Source organism: Rasamsonia emersonii (genome assembly GCF_000968595.1).
Source record: "Rasamsonia emersonii CBS 393.64 chromosome Unknown ctg1118621760013, whole genome shotgun sequence".
Taxonomy (NCBI): domain Eukaryota; kingdom Fungi; phylum Ascomycota; class Eurotiomycetes; order Eurotiales; family Trichocomaceae; genus Rasamsonia; species Rasamsonia emersonii.
This window is the reverse complement of record NW_013563274.1, coordinates 391-25,218: the sequence shown is the minus strand read 5'-3', so window position 1 is coordinate 25,218 and position 24,828 is coordinate 391. Positions and strand designations below refer to the sequence as shown.

The window sequence follows — 24,828 nt, the reverse complement described above, 5'->3', positions numbered from 1 at the left end:
AGCATCTGGATAAGCTATTCGAGAGCCAAGACACCAGTAGTGCCTTGGTCTCTGCGCTCTTCTCTGCTGATTTGAACACCTATCAAGCCGCAGTGGATCTCATCAGAATGTAANCGGGCAGTCTACTAGAAGAGACGCTATCTCGCATCTGCTGCAGTCGTTTTTCTCAACCACGATGTACGGCTTCAGCTGGTCGTTCCGTCGGATATCAAACATGAAAACGTTCGCGTCTGCTCCCAGGATGATCCACACTGGCACAGATATTGTGGACATCCTGTGTGACACCCAAAGCGGCATGCTAAGGACCCGCAAACTTGCCGATCGTCGAGAAGCTCTGGCGCTCCAAAAGCTGTGGGAGTACCAATGGCAAGCCCTGACGACCATCTTCGACGAAACGGAATCGTGGCATCGTCGAGGCAATGAGAGGAGCGTCATGCTCGAGTTCTGTCGAGACACTATACAGTTCGCTGATCTGCTTTTCGCTCAATACGGCGTGTTTGCGAGTGCAGTCGTTGATGCCGATCCTGCTCTGGAAGCGTCTGCCCGGGAAAATCTATTGAAATCACCCACCGCCACCATGAGTGGCATGGTGAAGTGGCTGCGACTCAAAGATGAATACCTCGCAACTACATTGGTTGGGCTTGTCTCGAAGCTTCTCCGCCGTCTGGGCGAGCTAAATGTGACAACTGTCAGTCAAGATGCTTTAGATTATATTGACGGAGTAGCTGTCAAGTCGACCATCAAGACGATTTTGACGCCACGGGAGAAGGCTGAACTGGTCGGTGCTCTGGAAGCCTACTACAAGAAGCCCGTTGTAACTGCTTCCACTGCAGCACTTAAGAAGCAGAGCACGATAACGGCCTTCGCGAAACCGGTTGACACTTCTGGCGCGTCGACCCCATCTCGGGCTACAAGCGAGGATGACTTCGATGACTCGGGTGTTCCCGATGAAGACTTATTGCAGCTGTCGAGGTCCGTCGAGCTAAACAAGGCACGTCTCGCAGCCCAGGCCCAGAAGAAAGCCGAGGCCGCTGCCAAGGCTCCTCTTGCACTCCCCAAGCCTTCTAAGGCTTCAGCAGTGTCGACGGCCAGCATCGAATCGTTCCGCGAAAAACGCGAGAAAGAAAAGGAGGCCAAGAGAAAGCGGGATCTGGCGGAACTTGCACGGTTGAAGAAGAATATTCCAGTGCACGGTGTAGCGGAACAGACGGCCGGACAGGGCTCTGGCGTTAATGGCATCGGAGTGAAAGGCAAAGACCATACTCCTGTGGATAGTATGATGGTTTCTTCAGGTTCGGAGTCAGAATCTCAGAGTGAAGATGAGTTGGACAAGGAGCTCTTTGGAAAGAGGGTGACATCGAAGCCAGATGCAGTGAGAGAATATGAGGAGAGTAAGAGACGGTCCCTCAAGCACCAGGGCCCCGTCAAAAAGGTCAAGCAATGGCGGTCTGCGAGGGACATGCGCGCTCGTCTGGCTCCGGACCTCTCGTCCCTTCACCAGAGAATACTGAGCTGGGACTTTTTCGCTAGTGGCGACCTTCCTCCTAACGCTGAACGCACTGACTACACGCTGGTCTCATCCACCTTCCGGGATCCTATTGAATACCAACGAACATTCGAACCTCTTCTGATATTGGAGGCTTGGCAAGGCTTCCAATCTGCCAAGGAAGACGGTACCTTTAAGCCCTTCGAGATCACAGTCGCCAGCCGCCTTTCGGTTGATTCGTTTGTCGAGGTCAGCACGTCTATGAAGATTCCGGATATGAAGGAATTCGGTCTTGGTGAAGCGGACCTTGTTCTTTTGTCTAAGTCCAAGGACCCTCTGAACGATTCAGCAGCTCCTCATTGTCTAGCAAGGGTGTCCGGCATTAACAAGAAGAAGAGTAGTGTCGAGGTGTCGTATCGTGTAGTCCCTGGCACCCCTGTCGTCCCTCTTCTGGCACCCGCGGTTACGCTCTGGGGTGCCAGAATTACGTCTTTAACGCCCCTAGAACGAGAGTACGGTGCGCTCATGGCCTTGCAGTACTACGACCTCTGTGAGGAAATCATCAAAGCGAAGCCGTCGCCTATTCTCAACTACACTGAGGCAAACTTGAAACCGATAATTGACAACTACAACGTGAATCCAGCGCAGGCGAAAGCCATCAAGTCGGCCCTCGACAACGATGCGTTCACCTTGATACAAGGCCCTCCTGGGTCGGGGAAGACCAAGACCATTGTGGCTCTTGTTGGAGCTCTGTTGAGCAACTCGTTTAGCAATCAAGGGCCAGGTGTTGCAATCTCCCGACCAGGCGAAAACAAGGCCCCTAACCAGGCAGCGAGGACGACGACGTCCAAGAAGTTGCTTGTCTGCGCGCCTAGTAATGCTGCTGTCGACGAGTTGGTCATGCGATTCAAGGAAGGGGTGAAAACACTTCAGGGGAAGCACGAGAAACTCTCCGTCATTCGTTTGGGTCGCAGCGATGCCATCAACACTAATGTGTTGGATGTCACCCTGGATGAGTTGGTCAATGCGCGACTGAATCAGACCTCTCGCAAGGACTCAGGAGAACGGGACCTCCAAAAGATCTATGAGGAGCACAAGGCGGCCGACACTGCTTTCAAGGAGGTACGGAGCAAGCTTGACCGTTGTAGGGCACAAGGACAGCCGGTTCCTCCCGAGCTCGAACGTGAATTTGATCTATTGAAAAAGAAAAGGTCACAGCTCAGCCAAGAAATTGACAATGCCCGAGACCGGAACCACGCAGCCGCCCGCGATGCCGATTTGACTCGGCGTCGTATTCAGCAAGAAATCATAGACGGTGCCCACGTTATCTGTGCGACACTGAGCGGAAGCGGCCATGAAATGTTCCAGAACTTGAGCATTGAGTTCGAGACTGTAGTGATCGATGAAGCTGCCCAGTCGATCGAATTGAGTGCTCTCATCCCTCTGAAATATGGGTGCTCCAAGTGTATTCTCGTCGGAGACCCGAAACAGCTTCCGCCCACTGTCCTATCGAAGGTGGCGTCCCGTTTCCAATACGAGCAGAGTCTGTTCGTCAGGATGCAGAAGAACCATCCGGATGATGTACATCTTCTGGATATTCAGTACCGGATGCATCCTGAGATTAGTCGCTTTCCGAGTATCGCCTTCTACGACAGTCGATTGCAGGATGGACCGAACATGGCCAAGCTCCGCAATCGACCGTGGCATGAGAGTGAGCTTCTCAGTCCATACCGTTTCTTTGATGTCCAAGGGCTCCATCAAAGTGCTCCGAAGGGCCATTCACTGGTCAATATGGCTGAGCTGAACGTGGCTATGCAACTTTATGAACGCCTGGTGACCGATTTCCAAGGGTACGATTTTACCGGAAAGGTCGGAATTATCACGCCTTATAAAGGCCAACTCAAGGAGCTCAAGTCGAGATTCGCAGCCAAGTACGGCAATTCGATCTTCACTGCAGTCGAATTCAACACGACCGATGCGTTCCAAGGGAGGGAAAGTGAAGTCATCATCTTCTCCTGTGTTCGAGCTTCCAACAAGGGCATCGGTTTCTTGGCTGATATCCGCCGTATGAACGTGGGACTGACTCGTGCCAAGTCGTCGCTTTGGGTCCTTGGCAATTCACAGTCCTTGGTTCAGGGAGAATTCTGGGAGAAGTTGATTATCGACGCTAAGGAGAGAAATGTCTATACCGATGGAGACATCCTTCAGATGCTTCGGCGCCCGCAGTTCACGGGCTACCGGAATGTTGAGATGGTCGATGCAGACCTGGATGTTCCAATGGAATCGCCGCCAGGCCCTTCGATGGAGCCATCTGCTGGGCCTGCATCTGTTGGGCGTCCCTCGTCTAATGAGCTGGAATCAGTGTCTGCCAGAAATACACCGGCTCCGCTGCCCGAAGGACCATCGGGAGGATTCAATGGGCTTGACGAGACCAAGACGTGTGGAATCTGTGGCAGTTTTGAACATTTTACCCACAACTGCGATAATACAGAAGCAAAGGAGGCTTCCCGAGGCATTTGCCATCGTTGTGGCATTGCTGGCCATTCCAAAGTGAACTGCACCACGGAGCGCTGCATCCAGTGCGGCGAGTTTGGACATACGGCTCAGCAGTGCACGTCGACGGTTCTACTCTCAAAGGAAAAGAAGAACAAGATTGCAAAGGAAGAATACCGTCACAAACGGCTCCAGCAGGAGCGACGAGAACAGCAGAAGCAGCGACAGCTCGCCGAACACGACCCTAAGGTGCCTGTCGTTCAGGTATCAACCAAGTCTCCTCCGCCTTCGACGAAGTCACCTCCACCTTCGACGAAGCGAAAACTGGAATCAAACGAACCGGCTCCGGCTCCGAAGATCGCGAAGCGTAAAGTTGACACCCGGACTCCCCAGCCTCCTTCGGTAGGTGCTCTGCTCTAAAACACTTAGGTTCTGCTCCCATTGCTGACTTGTTCATTAGGATTTGGTCAAGCCTTCGCGAGATGGTCCGTCGTTCCAGACTATCGCGCATGACGATAAGGCTGCTGCAGGTTCTGGGACAACACCAGACACTAGCAATAATAGCAATAAGGTACGCCAATCTTTCTCTAGCATATCAAGGGGGGCGATCTGGGCGCTAATCCAATGCTTAGGCAGCACAACCACCGCGACCTCCCGCAGGGCCGAAGCCCACCAACGGGGTGCGTCCGCCAATGCCTATGCGCCGTAAGAAAGAGGTCGATCCCTTCATCCGGCCGAAGAGGAGGTGATTTCAGCCTCTTCCGCCTGGATATTCACAGGCTGCGGGCTGGGGATGGATCAGCATTTTGCTGAACAGTTCGTAGTCTGGAATCACGCCTTCTTACTCTATGCCATGCACTTTGTCTCCGCCGACCAAACCTAGTGGGGTAGAATCCTGGTGATGATGTTTCCCCGGTCTCTACGTCTTGCTTTGTTTGACTGGCATGTTTTCTTTTTCTTTCTCCTTTCTTATTTTTTTTCTTGTGCTTAAATTAGCGAACTGCATTTTGGATGGCGTTATGAGCATGTTCTGGGATGATGGACTGATTTGATATTGGGTGTATGGTTTCTTATTCTCATCGGTGGTATAAAACTACTATTACATGCTGGCTGGGATCTTCTCTCTTGTTTAATGTTCCTTTGGGAATGGGACTTTCCAGCAGATATCCATCTTTTGCAGCGCTCGCGGGACGGAGCGCTTGCAAGATAGTTTCTTTCTTGTGCGGGAAGAATGCAAATAAAATAAAAATGTGAATTTGGGGGAAAAAAAGCAAAAAGAGCAGAGAAACGATCTTCATTGCCGTCGGGCCGAGATAACATCGTGAACATTGATTTCGTGGTCGCTGGATGGGGCAATGACAATTTTTTGCATGGGCATTATTGCATGCATTGCATTGCGTTGCATTTGCATCAAAAGCACGTATGCATATATTTCACTGTATATATCATATTGTTCATAGTTATTTATCTCTCTCTCCTTGGGGATTTCTATTTCCAGTGAGGTCATTGATATGGAACAGCTATCAATATCAATATCTTCTAATAATATAACCCTGGTCATCTCGCTCTGTTGACTTTGATCTTGCTTGCTCTGCTGCTGTTGAGACGGCGGTTTCTAGTAGTACGATTGATTTGTGATTATTCTCTTATTCTCTTATCCGAGTTCTGATCTGTCGTGGCTGCACATGTGGAAGGCGCGACGAGCAGTTGGCCCACTGCATGTGACCTGTCACCTGGTCCTCGGCTCCTTCCGTCTCCATCGCATCGCTGGCTCTGCTCTTTCCCTAACTCGACAATCAGTATTCTCCATTGCTCTCTCGCAAACGACGACAGCCGCGGTTTGTTATCCCTTTCTCCATTCTATCCGGTCAGCCGGGAAGAGCTCCCCATCTATGACCTCCCTAGATAGGTGGATCACTACCCGGATTCACATCTCTTCTGGTCTTGACATGTCGGCAGGGACCCGATTTGCCAGCCCTGCGAGGTTGTTTCTATCCCTTGCACCAAACCCCGACAGCCAATTTGATCGCTCACTTTTCTTTCCCTCCCCGCCCCGCTGAGGGGCGACCTGTCGACAAACAACCTTGTCTTATCGCCTGGTTCCAGTCAATCGGATTGATGATGGCATTGAGACAAAGACGGCGTGTCCGGATCTGCATCCCGCAGCAATCTAGATATCTTTTTTCATCTCCACGCTATTATCCATGGTGCCCCACGGATCCCCTCGCGTTCCCTGCGTTTGTTATCTAGCGACAGTTTGAAACTCAGCATCCTCCTGACTTCTGCCAATGGCGTGCTCTGACTTTGAGCATGCATCCTTCCAGACAATCCTCAACTGTACATACAGTACCCGATAAACTCCTGCCCCGACAGCCTGGTTCCCTTCCGGCCGTCCCTCCTAGGTGGTACAGTACATACGACGATTGTCCTCGGTCCGCTGTACCGTTCGACGTGGCTCAGTCTAAATGTCTGTTCCCGGTGTTCTCGGTCGCTCGTCGGGAACTTTATCCCTGTTCGTAGAACCCTCTTGGATCGAGATCTTTCCTTCTTGTTTTACTTCCCCGCCGCACCAGCGACACGTTTGCTTGAATTGATTCCAAATACAAGATGCGCCGGCGTTTCGCAGCTCTCTGTGATGTGATATATTTATTTTTTTTGCTCTCTTCCAACAGCAAAAGCCCCATTTGGTGAACCCTAATATCACCCATTTTTTGAGACGGATTTCTGAGGCGAGAACTCTGTTGATGAGTCCTTGCTTGCATCATCATTTGTCCCTTTGATCCGATCCCTCACCTGGCCAGTTAGGTTACCGTAGTGGTATCGTCGCCTATCTCCACACAGGGAAAGAGAGAGAGGGGATGTGTGTTGGTACTTGTTTCTAAACATACCTCCCCCCACTTCCTACAGATCTTTACAGTTTCCATTATATATAGAGGTCAGGCTACCTTGATCTGGGATTTTCTGTGACCTCTCCTCTCTATCAAAACCCCTGGGGTGTTAACCACAGCGATGGTTCATCACCGGCGAGGAAGTGTATAGTTTTGTATATATACACTTTTTTGTGTCTATACTTTTTGTTTGCACCCCTCATTCTTTTCCTGTCTCACCGTATACATTCCTTTCTCACTCCAGCGGGCGTCAGTGATCCCCGACTTTGATCTATGGCGCGCTGAGGTTTGACATTGAGGTTTTGTGTATGATGCTCTGACAAGCTTCTAGAAAAGGAAACATCCTTTCATTTAGAAAGCGCATCTGTGATACGATCATTGAAATCTGTTTCTACGACACAACGACTCGATATTGAGGAGAAGGGCCTCACCATTTTCGCCGAGACTGGCTTGGACGTCACTTGAATTTCATACTTGAACACACCGTCGCACCCAGCCCAGCGATTTCGACGTGTCATCACTCCGGCGCAGGATCTTTTATAAGATAATGCCCTCGGCGTCTATCGAAGAACCGCAAGTTAATCCTCGTATCGCAGAACTCCGCAGACCCCAACCGCGGTCTGCCGGCGCGTCTAATCGACCTACGAGAAGCCAGAACGTTTCGGAGCTGGTGCGCTTTTTTCAGACGCAAGAGGACTCTTCGCGCGCGGCAGATAAGCTCGACGGCGCGATGGATCTTGTCAAGGCCGGTCGTCGGCTGCTGAGTCAGGCCAGAGCCGACAAGCGCGCAAAGGGAACTGCGAGTCCAACGCCAAGCGAGAAACCAAGTCGAGGCTATCGCAAGCTAGTCGCTTTGCAGCAAGCAAGCTTCCTTCCCCCAAGGGCAAGTACAGAGAGTGTGGATTTATCGCGACCATCACGGACCAAGCGAGACGTGGAGGCCATGGGTCGCCCATGGTTGGACGACAGCGTCGGGACGAAGACTAGCAGCAATAATAGTAGCAGCAATCAGGAGCAGCAAGAAACGCGCCAACGCTGCGAGTCACTGAGTCTCGGCGATTTGGCCGCCCTGGTCGAATTCTCCGTGTCGTTTCCTGATTTTGAGAACGAGATTGGACCGCCTCCCTATCAGGTTCACCAGAGCCAGACGGGGCTGCAAAGCTCCGTGCCGGCTGACGGCGATCAGCAGGGGCAAGATAATGACGATGATCAACGACGGTTGCATTCGCCAATTCCGACGGCTGCTGATTCGGCGAGAGCCCGGGGTGGAGAGGCGCCTAAGGGGGCAAGGCCAGCGCTAAAAAGCCCCGGACGGCCGCCCCAAGAGCGTAGCGGCCCGCCCGTAACCCTTCAAAGCAACACCGTTGACACTAAGCCCTCGGATGACAGCAGCGTGGTAGACAGCGACGGAGATGACGCAAAAAGCCTCGCTGTCCTGCAACGGGCAACGGAGCGGCTGGAGCGTGAGAAAAAGGGTGCTGAACAGCCCTCCAGTCACAACGACAATGTCGAGACCAAGGAGACGCCTACGCATTCGCTGAATAAGGGGGTGACCGACACTCCGCTAGTCGTCGAACCGGTGCAGTCCGCAGCTCCGTCAACGGACGCCGGAGGTAGTAGGAACGACCAGCCTAGGATCAGCGGCATTCGCAGGGACATCACCCCTTTAACCCTGGCCGGGAACCGCAACGGGGGACCCATTCCACTAACGCTGGTTGCCGAATGCTTGCCTCCACGCGTGTCTAGCAGGAGCGCCTGCCGCCAGCCTCAGGCTTCCCCACAGTCGACTCTGGATTCCGCATCTCAACCGCCGCGGAGCCTCCAAACACCTACGCTGGACAGCTTTCCACGACCGCAGCAGACCTTGCTCTCGCCGTTTCCGATCCAGTCCCGCCGTGCCCGCAGCGTGACGCCGGATGGTGCACCCGGACAGACAGCTGTTCGCCCGAAGAAGAGGAAGAAGAAGCAGCAGCCTCCGCCGTACTATTATGGGGTTGCAGACGTAGCTCCTCCCCCAGCTCCGACAAAGCCCCTCCCCTCACTGCCGCAGTCCAACACGTCCCGAGATCAAGAGTCGAGCTCAAGGAGGAGCACGGGAGACACAGAGAGCGCAATGTCGTCGAGCTCAGAACACGCCGGAATGACAGTCCCAGAGAAATCAACTCAGCAGCATATGGATAGTCCGACTCTGGGATCGACGGGGCGGCTGAAAATCCGGAAGCACCTGACACCTCGGCCCTCCTCTTCCCGTTCAACGTCGAAGAGCGTTGATATGTCAGAGACAATGCCCAGCTCGAGGGAGGACCGGCATATAAAGAGTACGTCGTCGGCAGAATCCAGTTTGGAACAGGCGCTGCGGGATAGGGCCGAAAGGGTTCATGCTCTCCGCATGAGAGATATGTCTGTTAGCAAAGAGCGGAGGCGCAGCGGTAGCCCAACTCGGAGTCTGCGAAATGGGACTTCTTCGAGAAAGGACGACGAGGACACGGGAGCTCGGCCGGCGGAGGCTGATGCGGCTGACAGGAAGATCAAGCGGAATGAGAAGCACCGCGTCAGTGATGCTCCGAGTATTCCTCTGCCCATGGATCCCCCCGTCACCGCTCAGGGCGCTCCCTCGACGACTCGCCGGAGACGGTCCGGTTCGTCATCGTCTTTGCCTTGGTCCGTCGCCGCTTTGAGAGGTTACGAAGGGGATGCTGTTTCGAGAAGCAACAGTGTCCGAAGCACCAGCGTTACAGACTCCAGCATTCACTCTGGGGGGAACACACATGCTACAACAAATGGCAACACCAACGGCTATCACCACCGACGATCTGAGTCTTCGTCTCTGCCTTCGTCTGATGAAGAAGGTGTAAGCAGGCGTAGGCGGTCTTCTCCCTCCCATGCGAATGAGGAACAGAACCGAGAGCGGCGTCGTAGTGGTGACGACCGTCCTCGCAGCCAGAAACAGCAGGAACAACAACCGCCCCATGCGCCTGAGGCTGGGAGGAATCATTCTAGTGAGGCGCAACAGAATCCGCGGGCTGGAGATCATGTTGCCTCGCATGTCCCGAGGGGCCGTGACTCTTCGAGCCAGGAACACTCGTCCCCGAAGTCTCAGTATTCTCAGCGCACGGCATACTCACAGGAGTCTCGGTCAAGTCTCCGACATTCAGGCCACTATCTCCACCCGCTCGAAGCTCGGGTGGCGCAGTTGGAACGACAGAACAAGATGCTCCAGGCTGCGCTCCTCGCAGCGCTTGATATCGGCGTCTCTTACGATGCCGAGTGCGTCCGTAGTGGCCTCCCAAGCCCGCTGTCCTCATACAGCACGAGACTAGGTTCGTCGCTGGGCGGTCTGGGATTCGATGAGACCAGGTACGAGCGAGAAAGGACGAACCGTAAGTCGTATCCTACTCGCCGCCCGGACAGTTGGGCTAGCGTCCGCGACCAGCATTCGCGAGGGAGCCAGGGCAGCTTCGAAACCCACAGTTCTGAAAGCGATGCCAGTGTGAGAGCCATGGAGAACATGCTCAGCGACTTGGACGTCAGCGAGGCGTCGGGGGAATGGAATGAGGAATGGAACTGTCACACGCGGCGGTCCTAATCTGGAACGACATAACTTATGGATGCGCTTGTCGATGAAATCCTTTAATTTTTGATTCATGACAGTCACTTGATGGGTTTGTTGCCTTGTTTTTTTTTAATGCATCCTGCAGTTTTTTTTTCTATGTTTCTGAACCGCTACATCAGATACCACTGTGCATTTTGATGTTTTCATTTGTTTTCTCCCTTACCCCGTGTTCTGATATGGAAGGGAGCGGAAGTGTTTGTTCGTCGATCTAGCAAGATGCAAGGTACTTACTCACATTGTGTATTGTTTCATTTGTACTGGAATTGGGCGGATATCTGGTTTTTGATGTTTGCAGTTTTTGCGGTCTGGACTTTTTTTTTGATTTCCCCTCTTCTCATTTACTGAGCTATTGCTGTGAGCTATTGCTGTATAGTAGTGGCTACTGTGGATAACGAATGGGAACGTGTATGTACTGTACAGTAGTAGTACAGAGTACGGAGTATGCAGAATTCAGATAATGGCTAATTCGTCAATAATCCCGCGTCATAAAAGTCATAACCTATCATTTCTGTCTACTTGGTAGTTGGTACAGAGTAAGTAATTAGAGAGTGTCGGAATGCAATGCAATGCAATGTAATGCAAACAAAACTTTCGCTGCCGTCTGTCTGTCATCGGTCGATCGATCAATTGGATGTAACAATAACGATTTGTTTGTTGGTTTGTTGTTTGTTTTTGTTTGGTTTGCTTTGCGTGATTGGGGGCTAGCAGGAAATTACCAGGTAGTATAGAGAGGGTAGTAGGTACTGTACGCTACGGTGTAACTGTAACTATACAGGGGGGCTCGTGAGTGGCTGATGTGTTTGTTTGCTTTTAATAATTACTATTAATACTCCATACAAGATTCTATTCAATCAATGTCTGCAAGGTGCCGGGGCACAGACAGCATGACTACGGAGTACATGGCTAGGCCGTCTCGTCTCTTTCGATGGCCATTCTTTCCGCCTTGGGAGTAATAGCCTTCAAAAACATCCGCCCAGTCAGTTCCTGTCCCTCGTTCGCCACAGTTCTGGGAATCGTAATACGATCCTCGGCAGGGAATGCCTGCTCGACGTGCCTCGTCTTGGAGGGGCTCGTCACGAGGAATTTTACTACCGCTCGGCTCTCATCTGCCCGTACCAGATCCATGATCTGCCTAAAGACGGACCCTGTCTCTATCGCGTGCTTATCGGTCTCGTAGAAGTTGATGCCGTCCAGCACGCAGAAGAGGACCGTGCTGGCGTGTAACTGTGCCACTAGGTTGATGAAAAGATCTTGCAAAGCACCAAGTTCCATACATCCGATAGCATGGACGTCACGGCGTTTCAGGAAAGCAACGTCATAGCCATCTTGGCAAAGAAGCTGAGCAATCAAACTCCGGAGGAGACCTCGCGCGCCTGTTAGAGGATCATGCGGAGCGGAATGGATGCCGCAGAAGAAATGCACCACGCGGGCCGGCTCAATGTCTGCGAGGCTTCGGATCAGCAGGCCGCAAAAGAACGAGACTGGAGATAGCTTCTCCGGGTCAGAATTTCCGTGGATGAGGACCGCATCCGAGTGTGGTGAGTTGAGCCATTGCTGGAGACGCTGCGAGCGGAGGAGCCACAAGGCGCGGCTCTGTAGTGCCAGGGACTGGTTTCTGCAGGCGGAGATGACCCGCTGTAGTCCTGCTTCCGCAAAATGGGGTTCGATGTTGATCAGATTGAATAATTGCGGCTGATCGATGCATCCACCCGGAGCCGGTGACGGGGAGAGGGCCACGCGGGATGCGAACAGCTTCTGTAAATTTTGATAGCTCCTCGGATTTCTCTGATTTCGCCTCCTTTCTTTCCTCAACTCTTCTAGTAGCCTGGCAGCCTCCATTTTCCCTGGTGGGAGGTCAGTCTTGAAGGAAATAGCAGCAAAGGCAGTGATAACTTACACTCAGATTCTTGAACACGGTCTCTCAGCATTGTGAGCATGTAGTTTTCAAGCCTCGCAATTGTCATCCTGGATTCATCGGCATCTGCAAACAGTCACATTAGTGTCAATTTTCAACATTGAAATGGTGAGCAAGTGAGACTCGCAACATGAGCCTCTCGAACTTCCTCCGGGCCTCGCGAACAAGACCGTCAGCGCACGACTGGATCTGAGAAATTCTTGTTTCCATCGAGGAAGTATATTCGCTACCTTGGACAAGGACCTTGGCGTGTTTCACTGTTTTCGACTGAGCGGTCGAGCTGATCGAACAGCAACTGTTGAAAACTTGACCTACCTGCTGATTTTGTGTAGAAGACCAATACTTCCTCTAGAGCGGCGAGGATGGCAACGTAGAAGGCTACCGTGGCGCGGTGAATTCGCTCATCCACGTCATACTCTTCAAGATAATCGATCACGTTTTGCAAATGGCCAGGAACGCTCTCTAGGCCCTCCAACGCAGTAGCTCGCAGCTTCTGCATGCGCGTGGCGGCCTATCTCTCTCCTCTCAGCACGTTCAGAGACTTTACCTTGACAGTAGCGGAGACGGAATGTACGTACATCAAAGATAATCCCCAGACTGACACTCAGGATCGAAGTGTAAGTTCCGCTGGGGATGAAGGCTGTGTACGTCTTTAGCCCGGCCGCATGCTTGCCAACCCATCTCCATGGGAGATGGATTTTGGAGGAACAATTCACTGCCGTATACTTGGCCTCTGCCTCCTTGACCTCTTGGAAGATGGCATCCCATGTTGGTTTATTGCGGATGCTGAAGCGGCTTTTGGCGAGAGACTTTGGTAGAGGATGGGAGTCTTGGAAGGCAGTAAGGGCTTCCGCGAAGTACTTAGCCTGCAACTCCCTGCCCCTCTCAGCGGGGACGACATGCGCAGATGGCCTTGGACTGTGGATGTATTGCCTGGGAACTGGATCGTACTGGGCCTTGGAGTCTGCAAAGGGTTTCTCAGATTGTCGAAGTTTGTTGTCGATGAAATCCACGGCGGGCTCGTGGAGACGGATCACCTTATTGCTGGCCGGCAAGTATTTCACTTCCAACTGTGCAACGATGCGTCTTTCCTGTTGTGAAAGCTCCTGACCAGGCAAGCGCGGTCAGCAGAACCGCCCAAAGAAGGCGAAGGGCGGCTGAATCTTAAATTCCGAAATATTATTAATTGGAACCGACTTCTTCGAACCAGGAGTGTTTCTTCTGTCAAGCAATCGGGAAATACTCTCAAGCATACCAACAATATTCTAGAAGCAAGACCTGCTCCTCCATTCCAGCGGCAACATTGCATCGACGAATCCTTCAGAAAGTTTTGCTATCCTCCACAGCAAACATTCTCATGGCTTCTTCTTCCTCTGAATCAAAGAGTTGACTAGCCCTAAGGTGACTTTTGTGCGATCATCTATCGGCAGAGGCCGGTATGCAGTTCCAAATGAAGTAGAATTCCCAAGGTCACGGAAAGCCCCGATCTCTAGGGACGATTCAACGAATGGAAAGACATCAAGTGAGGACGCCTCTTCTTCCCGGCCAGCAAACAAACATGGCTGGCACAGGCGGCACATGAAAGACAGTATAGTCGACTTGGAAAAAAAATTCAAGCGCTTTCACGAGCGAGAGAGAGTATCATCGGCACCAGAATCATACACATCACGTCCAATAAGACAAGAATATCATCCAGTTATTCCTCAGTTTAATCCAGTGGAGTGGAAAGATTTTCGCGCGCTACTCTTCCGAAAGAATGCGCCTGCAGAGACCTATGCTATTGACATTTTGGTCGGAGAGCCGAGATTTGGTGACTCGGATTCTCTGCTTGCACAACCAGTCTCGGAGAGTGCGCAGATTGTTAAGCTGAAGAAATCGTCGCTGGTCTGCACTGAGTATGACGGCCCATTGCCGGAGCGCATCAGGATCAATTCAAAGCCTCTTATTAGAATTCTAGAAAAGATCCGTTTTGGACCCGTATCTCCTGACCTCAATCCGGTTCTAATTTCCGCCCATTCAGGGCGTTGGTGTATTATGAGGAACAACTGAAACATTGGTGCAGCAGGCTCGAACGATACTGTGCACGAGTTGACAACTGCAAGCATCCAAAAGTCAACGAGACAATCAGTGTCCAAAGGCGAAAAGGTACATCACTAGAGAACGAAAGAAGCAAGCCAATTCCGTCTGTCCGATCACTGTTGTTGATGATGATGGTGATGAGGGCGATTTTGTCGATTTCTCCCCGTGTTGGGACAACATCCATGCCTTGCATGACATCCGACTTCTGATGAGCTTCATAGATCACAATATCAAACCTCACGTGGCCTACGTCAACAGCGATAGATGTCAGAGTATTGGGTTTCAAGATCTCTGGTATATCTTTAAATTGGGCGATGAAGTCTACTCACCGAGTCGTGATCAGATATACCGGGTGAGCCGGGTCTTCAGCAGCCCTCATCGCCCTAGTGTGTTCAAAATACGATGCTATCACATGGATTATAATGGGAATGTCTTTGGCCCTGGCGCGCAGACCTTCAGTATTGATGAGTACCGAGGGGAGCGAGAAATCTTCCCTGCGTGTTTATCCTCTTCGATATGCCCAGGGTCCTGCAGAGATTCGAGAGAGATTGTTAGAACGGGGTAGGAAGTTTATGGAGGTTGCTCAAGTCAAACACATGCACTACAAAGGCGTTACCATCAGTGGCTATGAAGAAGTGGATAGTCAGGTGATAATTGATTTCGAGCAAACTATTTTGCATAATCCAGACTGGATTCCTCAAATCGGCGAGGATGCAGACGATAGAAGGATTTTCGATTTGGATTTCTCAGACTTTGAGAACAGCCCCCGGAATGTAGATTTGCACTGCGGCCTTGATCTGTGTTGTGGGGGAGAAGCAATTTACGACGACACTTTTGTTGACGTGAGAATGAAAGATGAGTTCCTGAAGAAGAACCCCTTGGTGGTGACTTATGCTCGCCCTCGAGCTGTCATCGCAGAGGGGTCGTGTATACGAGATGAAGAGCTCGTTCTCCTGACGAAGCGTGTTTTCGGATTCATTCTGACCAGTCGAAGATGGGGTATGTTTGCCTCAAATCCCACTGGTAGACCATTTCTGACTCGCTGACCGACGGACCTCCTCATAACGACTTTCAACCTCAACAATCTGCGGGAAGTTAGGCATGTGTCGGATGCAAATGGCTTTGATCGGCTCGTACTCCCAGGCTATCACAAAGAGATGATTCGTGGTCTCGTAATGCAACATTTCCAGGACAAGCAAGACACCTATCTTGAGGATGAACAGATTGATCTTGTTCGTGGCAAAGGTAAGGTCAAGAACTCATGCCCCCGTCGGATATCTGCTAATCACATTCCCACAGGGAAGGGCTTGATCATTTTACTCCACGGGGCACCCGGTGTTGGGAAAACATCGACTGCAGGTATGAGAGCGATTGCCCCGGAGTGCTCGCGAAAGCTAGCACTAACAGTGGATTGAAGAATGTGTTGCAGATTCGTTCGAAAAGCCCCTCTTCCACATCACATGCGGTAAAGCAGCACATCTGAATGTCTTTTTGCTGTCATCTTGCTTAATTGAATCTAGGTGACCTTGGCCTAACTCCAACTGACGTGGAGGCCAGATTAGCAACTAATTTTAGTCTGGCACATCGATGGGGTTGTATTCTCCTCCTGGATGAAGCAGATATTTTCCTATCAGAGCGCACGAAGGAAGATTTCACGAGAAATAGTCTTGTATCTGGTGAGCCGAGTGTGCAAGGAACCGGGTTTGTACGGCGGAAAATGTAATGGCTTACACGCTCCAGTTTTCCTCCGCATGCTCGAGTACTACGCTGGCGTCCTCTTCCTGACTACCAACCGTGTCGGTGTGTTCGATGAAGCCTTCCGATCCCGAATCCATTTGAGTCTCTACTACCCACCTTTGGACGAGACATCCAGCATAAAAATGTGGAAACTAAACATCAGACGGATCGAAGAACGAAAATCAGAGACATTCCGGATCAGGAAGAAAGAGATCTTGGACTACGCCAGCGAGCACTTTAATTCCAGCGTGGACGGCCGGTGGAATGGTCGACAGATCCGAAACGCTTTTCAGATCGCGATCGCCCTCGCGAAATACGAGACTAGAGGCAAGAAAGGTCACGGTGATGGAGGCAATGATTCATCTGCTCAGCCGATTGTTCTCAGCAAGCGCCATTTCCAAAAGATCGTCCAGGCGTCGGATGAGTTCGACAAGTACCTCAAGGATCTTTACGGCCAATCTATATCTCAGAGAGCCTACGAGGCGAACCGTCGCTACGATGATTATGGCCGCATACATCAATCTCGATCGAGCCCTTTTGTCAGCAGTTGGGAGCCGAGCTATGATTATCGTAGTAGACCTTACACACAGACAGAGGGCCCCTTAATGGCCAAGTCTATCAAGCAGATATCCCCGAGATCAAACGGTTCAAGGAAGAAGGTGGAATTACCATCTACAGAAAGCGAAGACAACGACTCTAGTAGTGGTAGCTCTGACTCCGACTATGGTGATGAAAGGTCTAAATTGGATCCAGATTCTAGTGAGTCCGGCACGGAAAATACAGATAATGAGGAAGAAGATTTCGGAAATGAGAGCGAGGAAGAAAAGAAGAAGATCGAGAAAAGAAAGAGAGGTAATCACAAGAAGAAGAAGAAGAAGAAGAAGAAGAAGAAGAAGCATAAGGCAGCAAATGGTAAGAAGCGCAGCAGGAAGAAGTCGAAGACCCATACGGGCAGGCGCTGGTTCTGAATTACTGTTGCTGAACTGCTGGAGTTTGAAGAACTACAAGCACCTAACCGAAGATGACTTTGCACTCTGCCCATCAACGAGATGGCTTCTAGTTACCAGGTCCTCTGTTAACTTTTGAGAATGAACGAATCCAGTCCTACTTGAAGGGTTCTGGCCTCTTCAAAGCCCAGCATTACTTCAGATCTGATTGCACGGCAATCTAATCATTCAACCACATTCCATTTAATGATGACCCTTGTTCAAGATATGGGGTCATGAATCACACGAAGAGAGAATCAATTCCAGTTTGCGTTTGGTCTTTTCATTCTACCAACAGACGCACCAGATCTTGACCCGCTTCTCCAGAGATAAGCGCCATTCGATCATCGTGGACGAGCACGTCCGCTTTGCTGGCTATATAGTGGGCGACCAGCCCTCGCAGCAGTGACCCCGAGGGGTCGTCCCTGTTGGTGTGGTCGTATGTGTACTGCACTAGATCAAAGATGTCCCACAGGTTCTCCTCCGTCACGGGGAACTGGCACATGTCGTGATACAGGTAGCTGAGACTGAGATCCTGCAGCGGCTGGATGAGGTACCTGGTAGCGAAATCGTATACTTTCGCGTGGAAGGTCAGCACCGGCGACCTGTCCGGCGGCGCCGGTGTGCTTGGCTCTACAACCTTCTGGGCTTTGAACGACTTCCAGAGTCGCTCTGTGACGCGTTCTGGTTCAGGTTGCGGCACTTCATTCCATTCGACGAAACTGGATGTCTTCTTTTTCTTCTTCTTGCCTCCTCGGTGTCCCGTGACCCAGCTATCAAACACCTCATTTTCAACTTCGATGATATCCGGCGGAGGAGAAGATACCGGTTCAGCCACAACTCCGTGACTATGAACATGTGTGTGCGCATCTCCAGCGTCATTTTGAGCGTCTCCGTTCTTTAACGGTTTCAACGGTTCCCCGGGAGATTCTGTCTCTGGTACCACAATATCAGGAGTGGTATAAGACCCCTTGTAGGCAAACTCGCAGAATGCAACGAAAACGTCGACCTCGATATCGTCCAGGACAGCCGTGCCGGTCCTCGACTCTCTCATGTGGCCGTTGTTCATCATATTGTCGAGCGGCTCAGAGAGCTCCTTCGCTAGTCCTCTGTGGACCGTGATGCAGGTCTGCTCAGGTCCTACGAGGAATGTAAAATGGGCAGAGACGAGCAGACTGGATAAGTTAGGGGCTTTTTCTCTTTAATGCCGGATTTCCCAAAAAAAAAACGTACCTTTTATAGTCTCGATAATGCGACATTATGGATATGATATAAATCTCTCCTGCTATGTTGTATCAACGTAACCACAAAAAGATAAAATATATTACGCAATCAACGGAACCTGCATCAGTGAAAGAAGAAAAAGAAGCGGTTCTTCCCATCATATAGGGAGAAAGAGGGGTATCTCTTTCAACCTGGAGCTGATATGATTCCTTCCCTATTCAGGCTCATGCAGATGCAAAATGACCTGGCACAACTTGCTGTCGGCAGGCATGGCCTTGACTTCTGGTTGGATGCGGGAATTTCGATCTGGACCAACATGAACATCTTTCGATCAGAGACAAGAGAATGTCTCCTTCAATGAAGAATATAAATTCAGGTATTCCTTCATTTTCTTCGTCTTGTTCATGATGTGTCTGTACTGAATGCTATAGCCTATCTGACAAAAATGGAAAGCGCAAGGTTAGTTCCTCTGCCACGTGCCATACCCACGTGGTTGGCCTTTTTCGATCTGGATTCCACAACTAAAACCCCATCAGTTATGTTCCTATCATCCCTCACCGTTGAGTCTCACACATCCTGCCAAGGCTTCCAGAATGCCGAGTCTGTTTCCAAGTCTTTTCTCGGTGACGATTTTCGGCATCGCCAAACCGAATGGGATCGATGAGCCGTGAGGCACTGGGCTAAGAAGGGACAGAAACAGGGGGAATTTTTCTTTTATTTATGCCTTCCTTGGCTTGTGAAAAGTTTGCTTCTGTCCTGCAGCCATTCAGTGACTGCCAGCCATACACATGGACGTGGATCGCATCCCCTGGACGATTCAAAGGTGGATTAAGTTAGTTGGAACAAAGTGCCAAACATCACCTCTTATGCTAAGCTCAGAGCTTGGTGATAAAGCCAAGCAGCCAAGGATGGTCTAGGTCTGCCAGGTCTAGGTAGGGCTTCATATGGTTCCCTCCAAATAAAGTTTTCTGCGAACTAACAGTTTTTTTTTTTTGCAGGGCTTCCCTTCGGCAATTTTTCCTGGTCTTGAAACGTCTGGTATGGCATGGAGGCCAGAGCGTTCGATGGAAATCCAGAAATCGACTACTCCTGTGAACCGTGGATGAGTGCAGTGGAAGACAGCACGGGGTATGGAGTACTCCATGTGGCTTAGGTCCCTACAGGTGCTCTGAAATGATTTAATAGTCCTCATCATCACTGACCCTCGCAGAGCGCGGCTAGGCCTCTGCCCCGGCTTCACTCCCGCCCATCTGGGTAATCTCCTGGGCGTTTTCCGAGATCGATCTCCCGCGAAGCATTGACGCACGTGGTCGATCTGGCGGCTTTTATTAGCCGCGGAGGTCACCCCCGCCAAGGCGCTATCAGACAGCCTCTTCTCCGACTTCCGCTCCTTGGCAGCGCCTGTCCGCCATGGTGCACGGTCTTGGCAGCGGCGACGGGCTGGGAGCACGTTGCTGACTGGAGCCGTCTTATTTGTTATCGGCCTGTTTATCTCGAACAATGCCAACACGAGATGCAGTGCGGAAGGCTTGACATTTATGTGCCTCTCGCACCGTGAGTGCTTGGCAAACCCTTCCGCCGAGGATTCATGGTCCATCATGACGCTCCGACCGCGCCTCTAGAACCAACTTCGGAGGTCAACCTGGGTTTGGTTTCAGCGTTGCAACGGTATGGCTTCTTGTCATTGCGCCAGGTAGGGACATTCCAATCTGTCATTGCTTGATATCGTCCGCGTGGCTGAGGTGTGACTTGGCTGGTTTCCGCTCAGGCCTCTGGGCAGAACACATCAGAACTATGGAAGCATGTTCGAAACAGCACGGACTGCATCAGTCTGTGAGCCACACACATAGGAAAGAAACGTTCGCCATCCTTGAATTGGACATGATATTACGATCCTGCTCCACTAGGCAGCTTGTTTGTCTGCTGCCAGAACGAGATGATTGGCAATCCGATGGTGGGATGCGATCTTTTCTCCCTATTCAACTTGGAGAGTGGAACGACGCCTTGGATCAATGCCGAGGTGCTCGAAGTTTGTCAGTATCTAGTCCTGGTTCTAGAGTTTCCGCTGTTCTTACTGCGTGCAATCCGATTCACCTGCATTGGGTAGTGTCCCCGTCGTGGGGGGTTGTGATGTGATGCCAAGGGGGGTTAGAGTCGGGCGAGACGAGCCTGTATGGGGCAGCGAGGACGCCTCCACCGGTGCCCCTCGTACGTTGAAAATGACATCCGATCTATATATATTAGGATCATCCCATCTAGCTGAATGAACTTTTCAGTCGACTGGCCGCTTCCCCTTTGCCATCCCTGACCGGCACGAGACGCGTGTCGAGAAAGAGTGGTTCATCCAAGAGGAAACCCCTCTATTCTCTTCTTTCCCGAGCGTATCTCACACTCTCCTTCATTGCCATGGCTTCTCACAAGCCCGACGAGACGGCCGTCACGGCCTATTCCGCTCACTCTTCCCCGGTCATCGACCCAAACGAGCAGCGTCGTCAGGCCCTCGCCAAGATCGACAATGCTCGCTTTGGCTGGCGTCACGTTCGTGCCATCGTCGTGGCCGGTGTTGGTTTCTTCACTGACTCCTACGACATCTTCGCCATCAACATGGCCTCCGCCATGTTGGGTGTTGTCTTCTGGCTTGGAGCGAGCAAGAACCCGGGAAAGATCCCCTCCAGCGCCGACACGGCTATCAAGGTCTCGACTTCCGGTGGTACTGTTATTGGCCAGCTGCTCTTCGGATTCCTCGCCGACCGTGTCGGTCGTAAGCGCATGTACGGTCTCGAACTGATCATCATTATCTTCTCTACCCTCGCCCAGGCTCTCTCTTCTGATTCTCCGGGCATGTCCATCGTTGGTGTCCTGATCTTCTGGCGTGTGGTCATGGGTATTGGTATTGGCGGTGACTATCCTCTGTCCTCCATCATCACCTCTGAGTAAGTTGTCTTCAGATTGAAACCTCTATGGACAGAAGTTAATGGTATCAGATTCGCTACCACCAAGTGGAGAGGTGCGATGATGGGCGCTGTGTTTGCCATGCAGGGTTTCGGTCAATTGGCGGCGGCCCTGGTCGCTCTGATTGTCACGGCCGGTTTCAAGGGTTCTTTGGAGATGGCTGACAAGGTGAATCACTGCACTGGTGCCTGCCACGAAGCTGTCGACAAGATGTGGCGTACGGTCATCGGCTTCGGTGCTGTGCCCGCCTGCATTGCCCTCTACTACCGTCTGACCATTCCCGAAACCCCTCGCTACACCTTCGATATCGACCGTGATATCGTCAAGGCCGGCGAGGACATCAACGCGTACATTGATGGCAAGAGGGAGGGTCGCCCTGATGAAGTCCAGCGCGCGGCCGTCCTGCAGGAAAAGAGCTCCCAGTTGGCTGCTCCCAAGGCTTCCTGGGCGGACTGGTGGGCTCACTACAGCCAGTGGAAGAACGGTCGTGTTCTACTGGGCACGGCTGGCTCTTGGTTCTTCCTTGACGTTGGTATGTATTTGAAAACTTCCTGCATAGTCATTGATCATCTGTGCTGACGTTATGTCCTAGCATTCTACGGTCTTGGTCTGAACAACTCCATTATCTTGACTGGTATCGGCTACAATGGTGGTTCTACCGTCTACCAGTACTTCTACAACAACGCTGTGGGCAACTTGATCCTCATCTGTGCTGGAGCTATCCCTGGCTACTGGGTGACGGTCGCGACCGTGGACTGGATTGGTCGCAAGCCGATCCAGCTGATGGGGTTTATCATGCTGACTGCTCTCTTCATTGTCATTGGATTCGCTTATGACCCTCTGAAGAACTCGCACAACGGTCTTCTTGGGCTGTATGTGATCTCGCAGTTCTTCTTCAACTTCGGACCCAACGCCACCACGTTCATCGTTCCTGGCGAGTGCTTCCCCACGCGGTATCGGTCGACCTCTCACGGCATCAGCGCTGCATCTGGTAAGATCGGGGCCATCATCGCGCAGTGTGTGTTTGGACCGCTGATCTACCGGGGTGCTCCTGCTGGCTCGTCCGACACGCCGTGGCTCAAGCATGTCATGCAGATCTTTGCGCTGTTCATGCTGTGCGGTGTCTTCACGAGTCTGCTGATCCCGGAGACGAAGGGCAAGACTCTGGAGGAGCTGTCGGGTGAGGAGCCGTACTCGGCCAGCGCAGAGACCATTGCTGCTCCTGAGGATCATGCGAAGCTGGCTGAGGAGGGCCGCAACGGGGTCAAGAACTAGGCTTGCACCTGCCGACTAGACGATTGTGCTGCACTGTATCTGCACTGTAATCCCGGAGATGACGTCGAAACGATAAGAAAAATACCCCTTCATTTCCTTCGTTTGCAGGCCTTCGCTTTGAGAAGCGAATGGTTTCTTATTTATTGTATTATTCGATTCGGAGAGGTGGAAGGTGGAGGATTTCCTTTCTCATCATTATTTTCTTCAGCTTAGATAGAATATCTGCTTGTTCTCATCTTTAATCGGCTACTGCAATGTATACGAAATGGAGAGAACAGCAGTCAGGTAGAACTATATAGTGATCCCTTAATCAGTAATCACTTCAAAAAAATGCAAATCATGCCATAAAATTTACGATAAAGTCAGTGCACGATATAAATTTCCCCATAGCTGCTAATTTCTGATAAACCAGAGTCCCAATTTGTTATCGATGTTCCAGAACAGGGTTCGTCCGTTTGGTGGATCCGTACCTTTGCCAGAGTGGATTTTCCCTATTTAACTTACGCACCTCCCTCCTTCTCCAGCCGTTGAAGTCGATTCTTTCTCATTTTCTCTTCCCTTTGATTTTTATCCCTTCCTTTGCGCTTTCTCTGCGCCTTTTTTGCTGTTTGCCCACAGATCTGGGACCTTGTTGTTCTTCTTCCTTTACTCCAGACAAGGCTGATCTTTTGCAAACTTTGCAACAAAAAAAAAGCCCTGTCTATGCAAGACGGTGCATATAAATATTTCCCGAGCAGAAGTGGCGCAAAAAATAACCCTAAAAAAGAAAGAAAGAAGTCAAATAAACGAAAGAATGGGGAAAGGGAAAAACACGACAGAAGATAATCCGCCCACAACTACTACTGATTCTACTCCTACTGCGAGAGCAGCAGCAACAACAACAGACGGGGTCAGAGACGACATCCCCCCTCTAACAACCTACCAAGCCAACGCGAAGAATGACCGCATAGACGCCCTGCGGCTTGTCGCCGACAGCGTCGCGCAGCAGCGGCAAGAGGCCAGCAGGGCCGTAATCTCGCACCCGGCAGTACTGGCCCTCACGACAGCCGTGCTGGCGATCGTTTTCGGAGCGCTGTACCACGACCGCAGCGACCTGGGGCTGGTGCTGACCACGATGGCCGGGTGCGTGATGGCGGGTTTGGCGGGGGTCGGGTACGCGACGAGTGGGTATCTCGAGCTGGCGGAGCGGACGGGCACGTGGGCTTGGCTGTACGGCCGGGAGAGGGAGAAATCGGGCGCCATGAAGGAACGAGAAAAAGAGGAGGATATCATCCTCGTGACGAAATACGGCGACGAGATCATCGGCACGGTCGTGCTGCGTCTGCTGACCTCGGAGCAAAATTCAGAATCGTCCAAGTCCAAGAAATCGAAGTCGAATGCTAAGTCCAAAGATCCAGGACCAGGCTTCACAGCTGTCATCCGCGCCTGGACCGTCAAACGCCGCTATCGCACCAAGGGCATTGGCACCGGTCTGCTGGAGGAAGCGGTGTCGCTCTGCAGGAAGAATTCCTGGGAGGGGCCTGTCTTTGATGAGCACCATGCCAATTCTGTGCGGTTACTGCCGGCGATGTTTCTTGGGGATTTGTTTGAGAAGAGGGAGACGAGGGCGAGGCGGGCGTTGGAGAATGTGAAGAGGAGGTTGTCTTCTTCACCGTCATAAATGTTTTGTTTCAATGTGAATGGAATTTTTTGGTATCTGTATGATATAGTGTCTGTCCGTTTTGTCTGCATATCTCTGTGTATGGAATTGGTTGCATTACATTTATAGATGGAGTGATACACCTACTCAGATTAGTAAATATATGTATCAATCAATTAATATAATCTAATCTAATTTACAGTCCTTTTTCTCTCTCTATACCACTCGATCATATCAATTCACGTAAATATATTGACTATGTGCAGGGTAATATATATATATTTCAAGATGAGGTGGGTAGATGTAACCCTAACCCTACTTATCTCGTCGATGATATGTCATTTCTTTCATCTTTTTATTGCCCCTTCTATATCACAAAACAGGAATGAAGGGTACGGAAGGATTAGCCAGTCAGTCAGATTCATTATTCTAATTTCTTCAGGATTTGGTGCACTGAATAAATGAATATCTGAGATGGATGGCATTAGGGAGATGATTAAGCATGCAAATCTAATAACGTATTTCCCGGCTGTTTCGATCA

The 24,828-nt window shown here is 51.2% G+C and overlaps 7 protein-coding genes across 7 annotated transcripts; 5 read left to right on the top strand and 2 right to left on the bottom strand.

Moving 5' to 3' along the window:
- Positions 1 to 175: 175 nt before the first annotated feature.
- Positions 176 to 4,688, top strand: T310_2077 (tRNA-splicing endonuclease; the record flags this gene model as incomplete). The annotated part of the gene is made up of 2 exons (XM_013475051.1): positions 176 to 4,381; positions 4,440 to 4,688. 2 exons carry the CDS (start codon positions 176 to 178, stop codon positions 4,686 to 4,688), a joined length of 4,455 nt encoding a protein of 1,484 aa, XP_013330505.1.
- A 2,726-nt stretch (positions 4,689 to 7,414) lies between these two features.
- T310_2076 (uncharacterized protein) lies at positions 7,415 to 10,453 on the top strand (the record flags this gene model as incomplete). The annotated part of the gene is made up of 1 exon (XM_013475050.1): positions 7,415 to 10,453. The coding sequence occupies one exon, from the start codon at positions 7,415 to 7,417 to the stop codon at positions 10,451 to 10,453; it is 3,039 nt and encodes a 1,012-aa protein (XP_013330504.1).
- Positions 10,454 to 11,383: 930 nt separating this feature from the next.
- Positions 11,384 to 13,685, bottom strand: T310_2075 (uncharacterized protein; the record flags this gene model as incomplete). Its single annotated transcript, XM_013475049.1, has 5 exons — positions 11,384 to 12,324; positions 12,378 to 12,461; positions 12,711 to 12,906; positions 12,974 to 13,439; positions 13,651 to 13,685. 5 exons carry the CDS (start codon positions 13,683 to 13,685, stop codon positions 11,384 to 11,386), a joined length of 1,722 nt encoding a protein of 573 aa, XP_013330503.1.
- A 1,211-nt stretch (positions 13,686 to 14,896) lies between these two features.
- On the top strand, positions 14,897 to 17,179 carry T310_2074 (uncharacterized protein; the record flags this gene model as incomplete). Its single annotated transcript, XM_013475048.1, has 4 exons — positions 14,897 to 15,473; positions 15,570 to 15,833; positions 15,995 to 16,150; positions 16,215 to 17,179. 4 exons carry the CDS (start codon positions 14,897 to 14,899, stop codon positions 17,177 to 17,179), a joined length of 1,962 nt encoding a protein of 653 aa, XP_013330502.1.
- A 301-nt stretch (positions 17,180 to 17,480) lies between these two features.
- On the bottom strand, positions 17,481 to 18,456 carry T310_2073 (uncharacterized protein; the record flags this gene model as incomplete). Its single annotated transcript, XM_013475047.1, has 2 exons — positions 17,481 to 18,306; positions 18,431 to 18,456. The coding sequence occupies 2 exons, from the start codon at positions 18,454 to 18,456 to the stop codon at positions 17,481 to 17,483; spliced, it is 852 nt and encodes a 283-aa protein (XP_013330501.1).
- Positions 18,457 to 20,827: 2,371 nt separating this feature from the next.
- Positions 20,828 to 22,648, top strand: T310_2072 (Phosphate:H symporter; the record flags this gene model as incomplete). Its single annotated transcript, XM_013475046.1, has 3 exons — positions 20,828 to 21,311; positions 21,390 to 21,905; positions 21,966 to 22,648. 3 exons carry the CDS (start codon positions 20,828 to 20,830, stop codon positions 22,646 to 22,648), a joined length of 1,683 nt encoding a protein of 560 aa, XP_013330500.1.
- A 793-nt stretch (positions 22,649 to 23,441) lies between these two features.
- T310_2071 (Acetyltransferase, GNAT family) lies at positions 23,442 to 24,308 on the top strand (the record flags this gene model as incomplete). The annotated part of the gene is made up of 1 exon (XM_013475045.1): positions 23,442 to 24,308. The coding sequence occupies one exon, from the start codon at positions 23,442 to 23,444 to the stop codon at positions 24,306 to 24,308; it is 867 nt and encodes a 288-aa protein (XP_013330499.1).
- Positions 24,309 to 24,828: the final 520 nt, after the last annotated feature.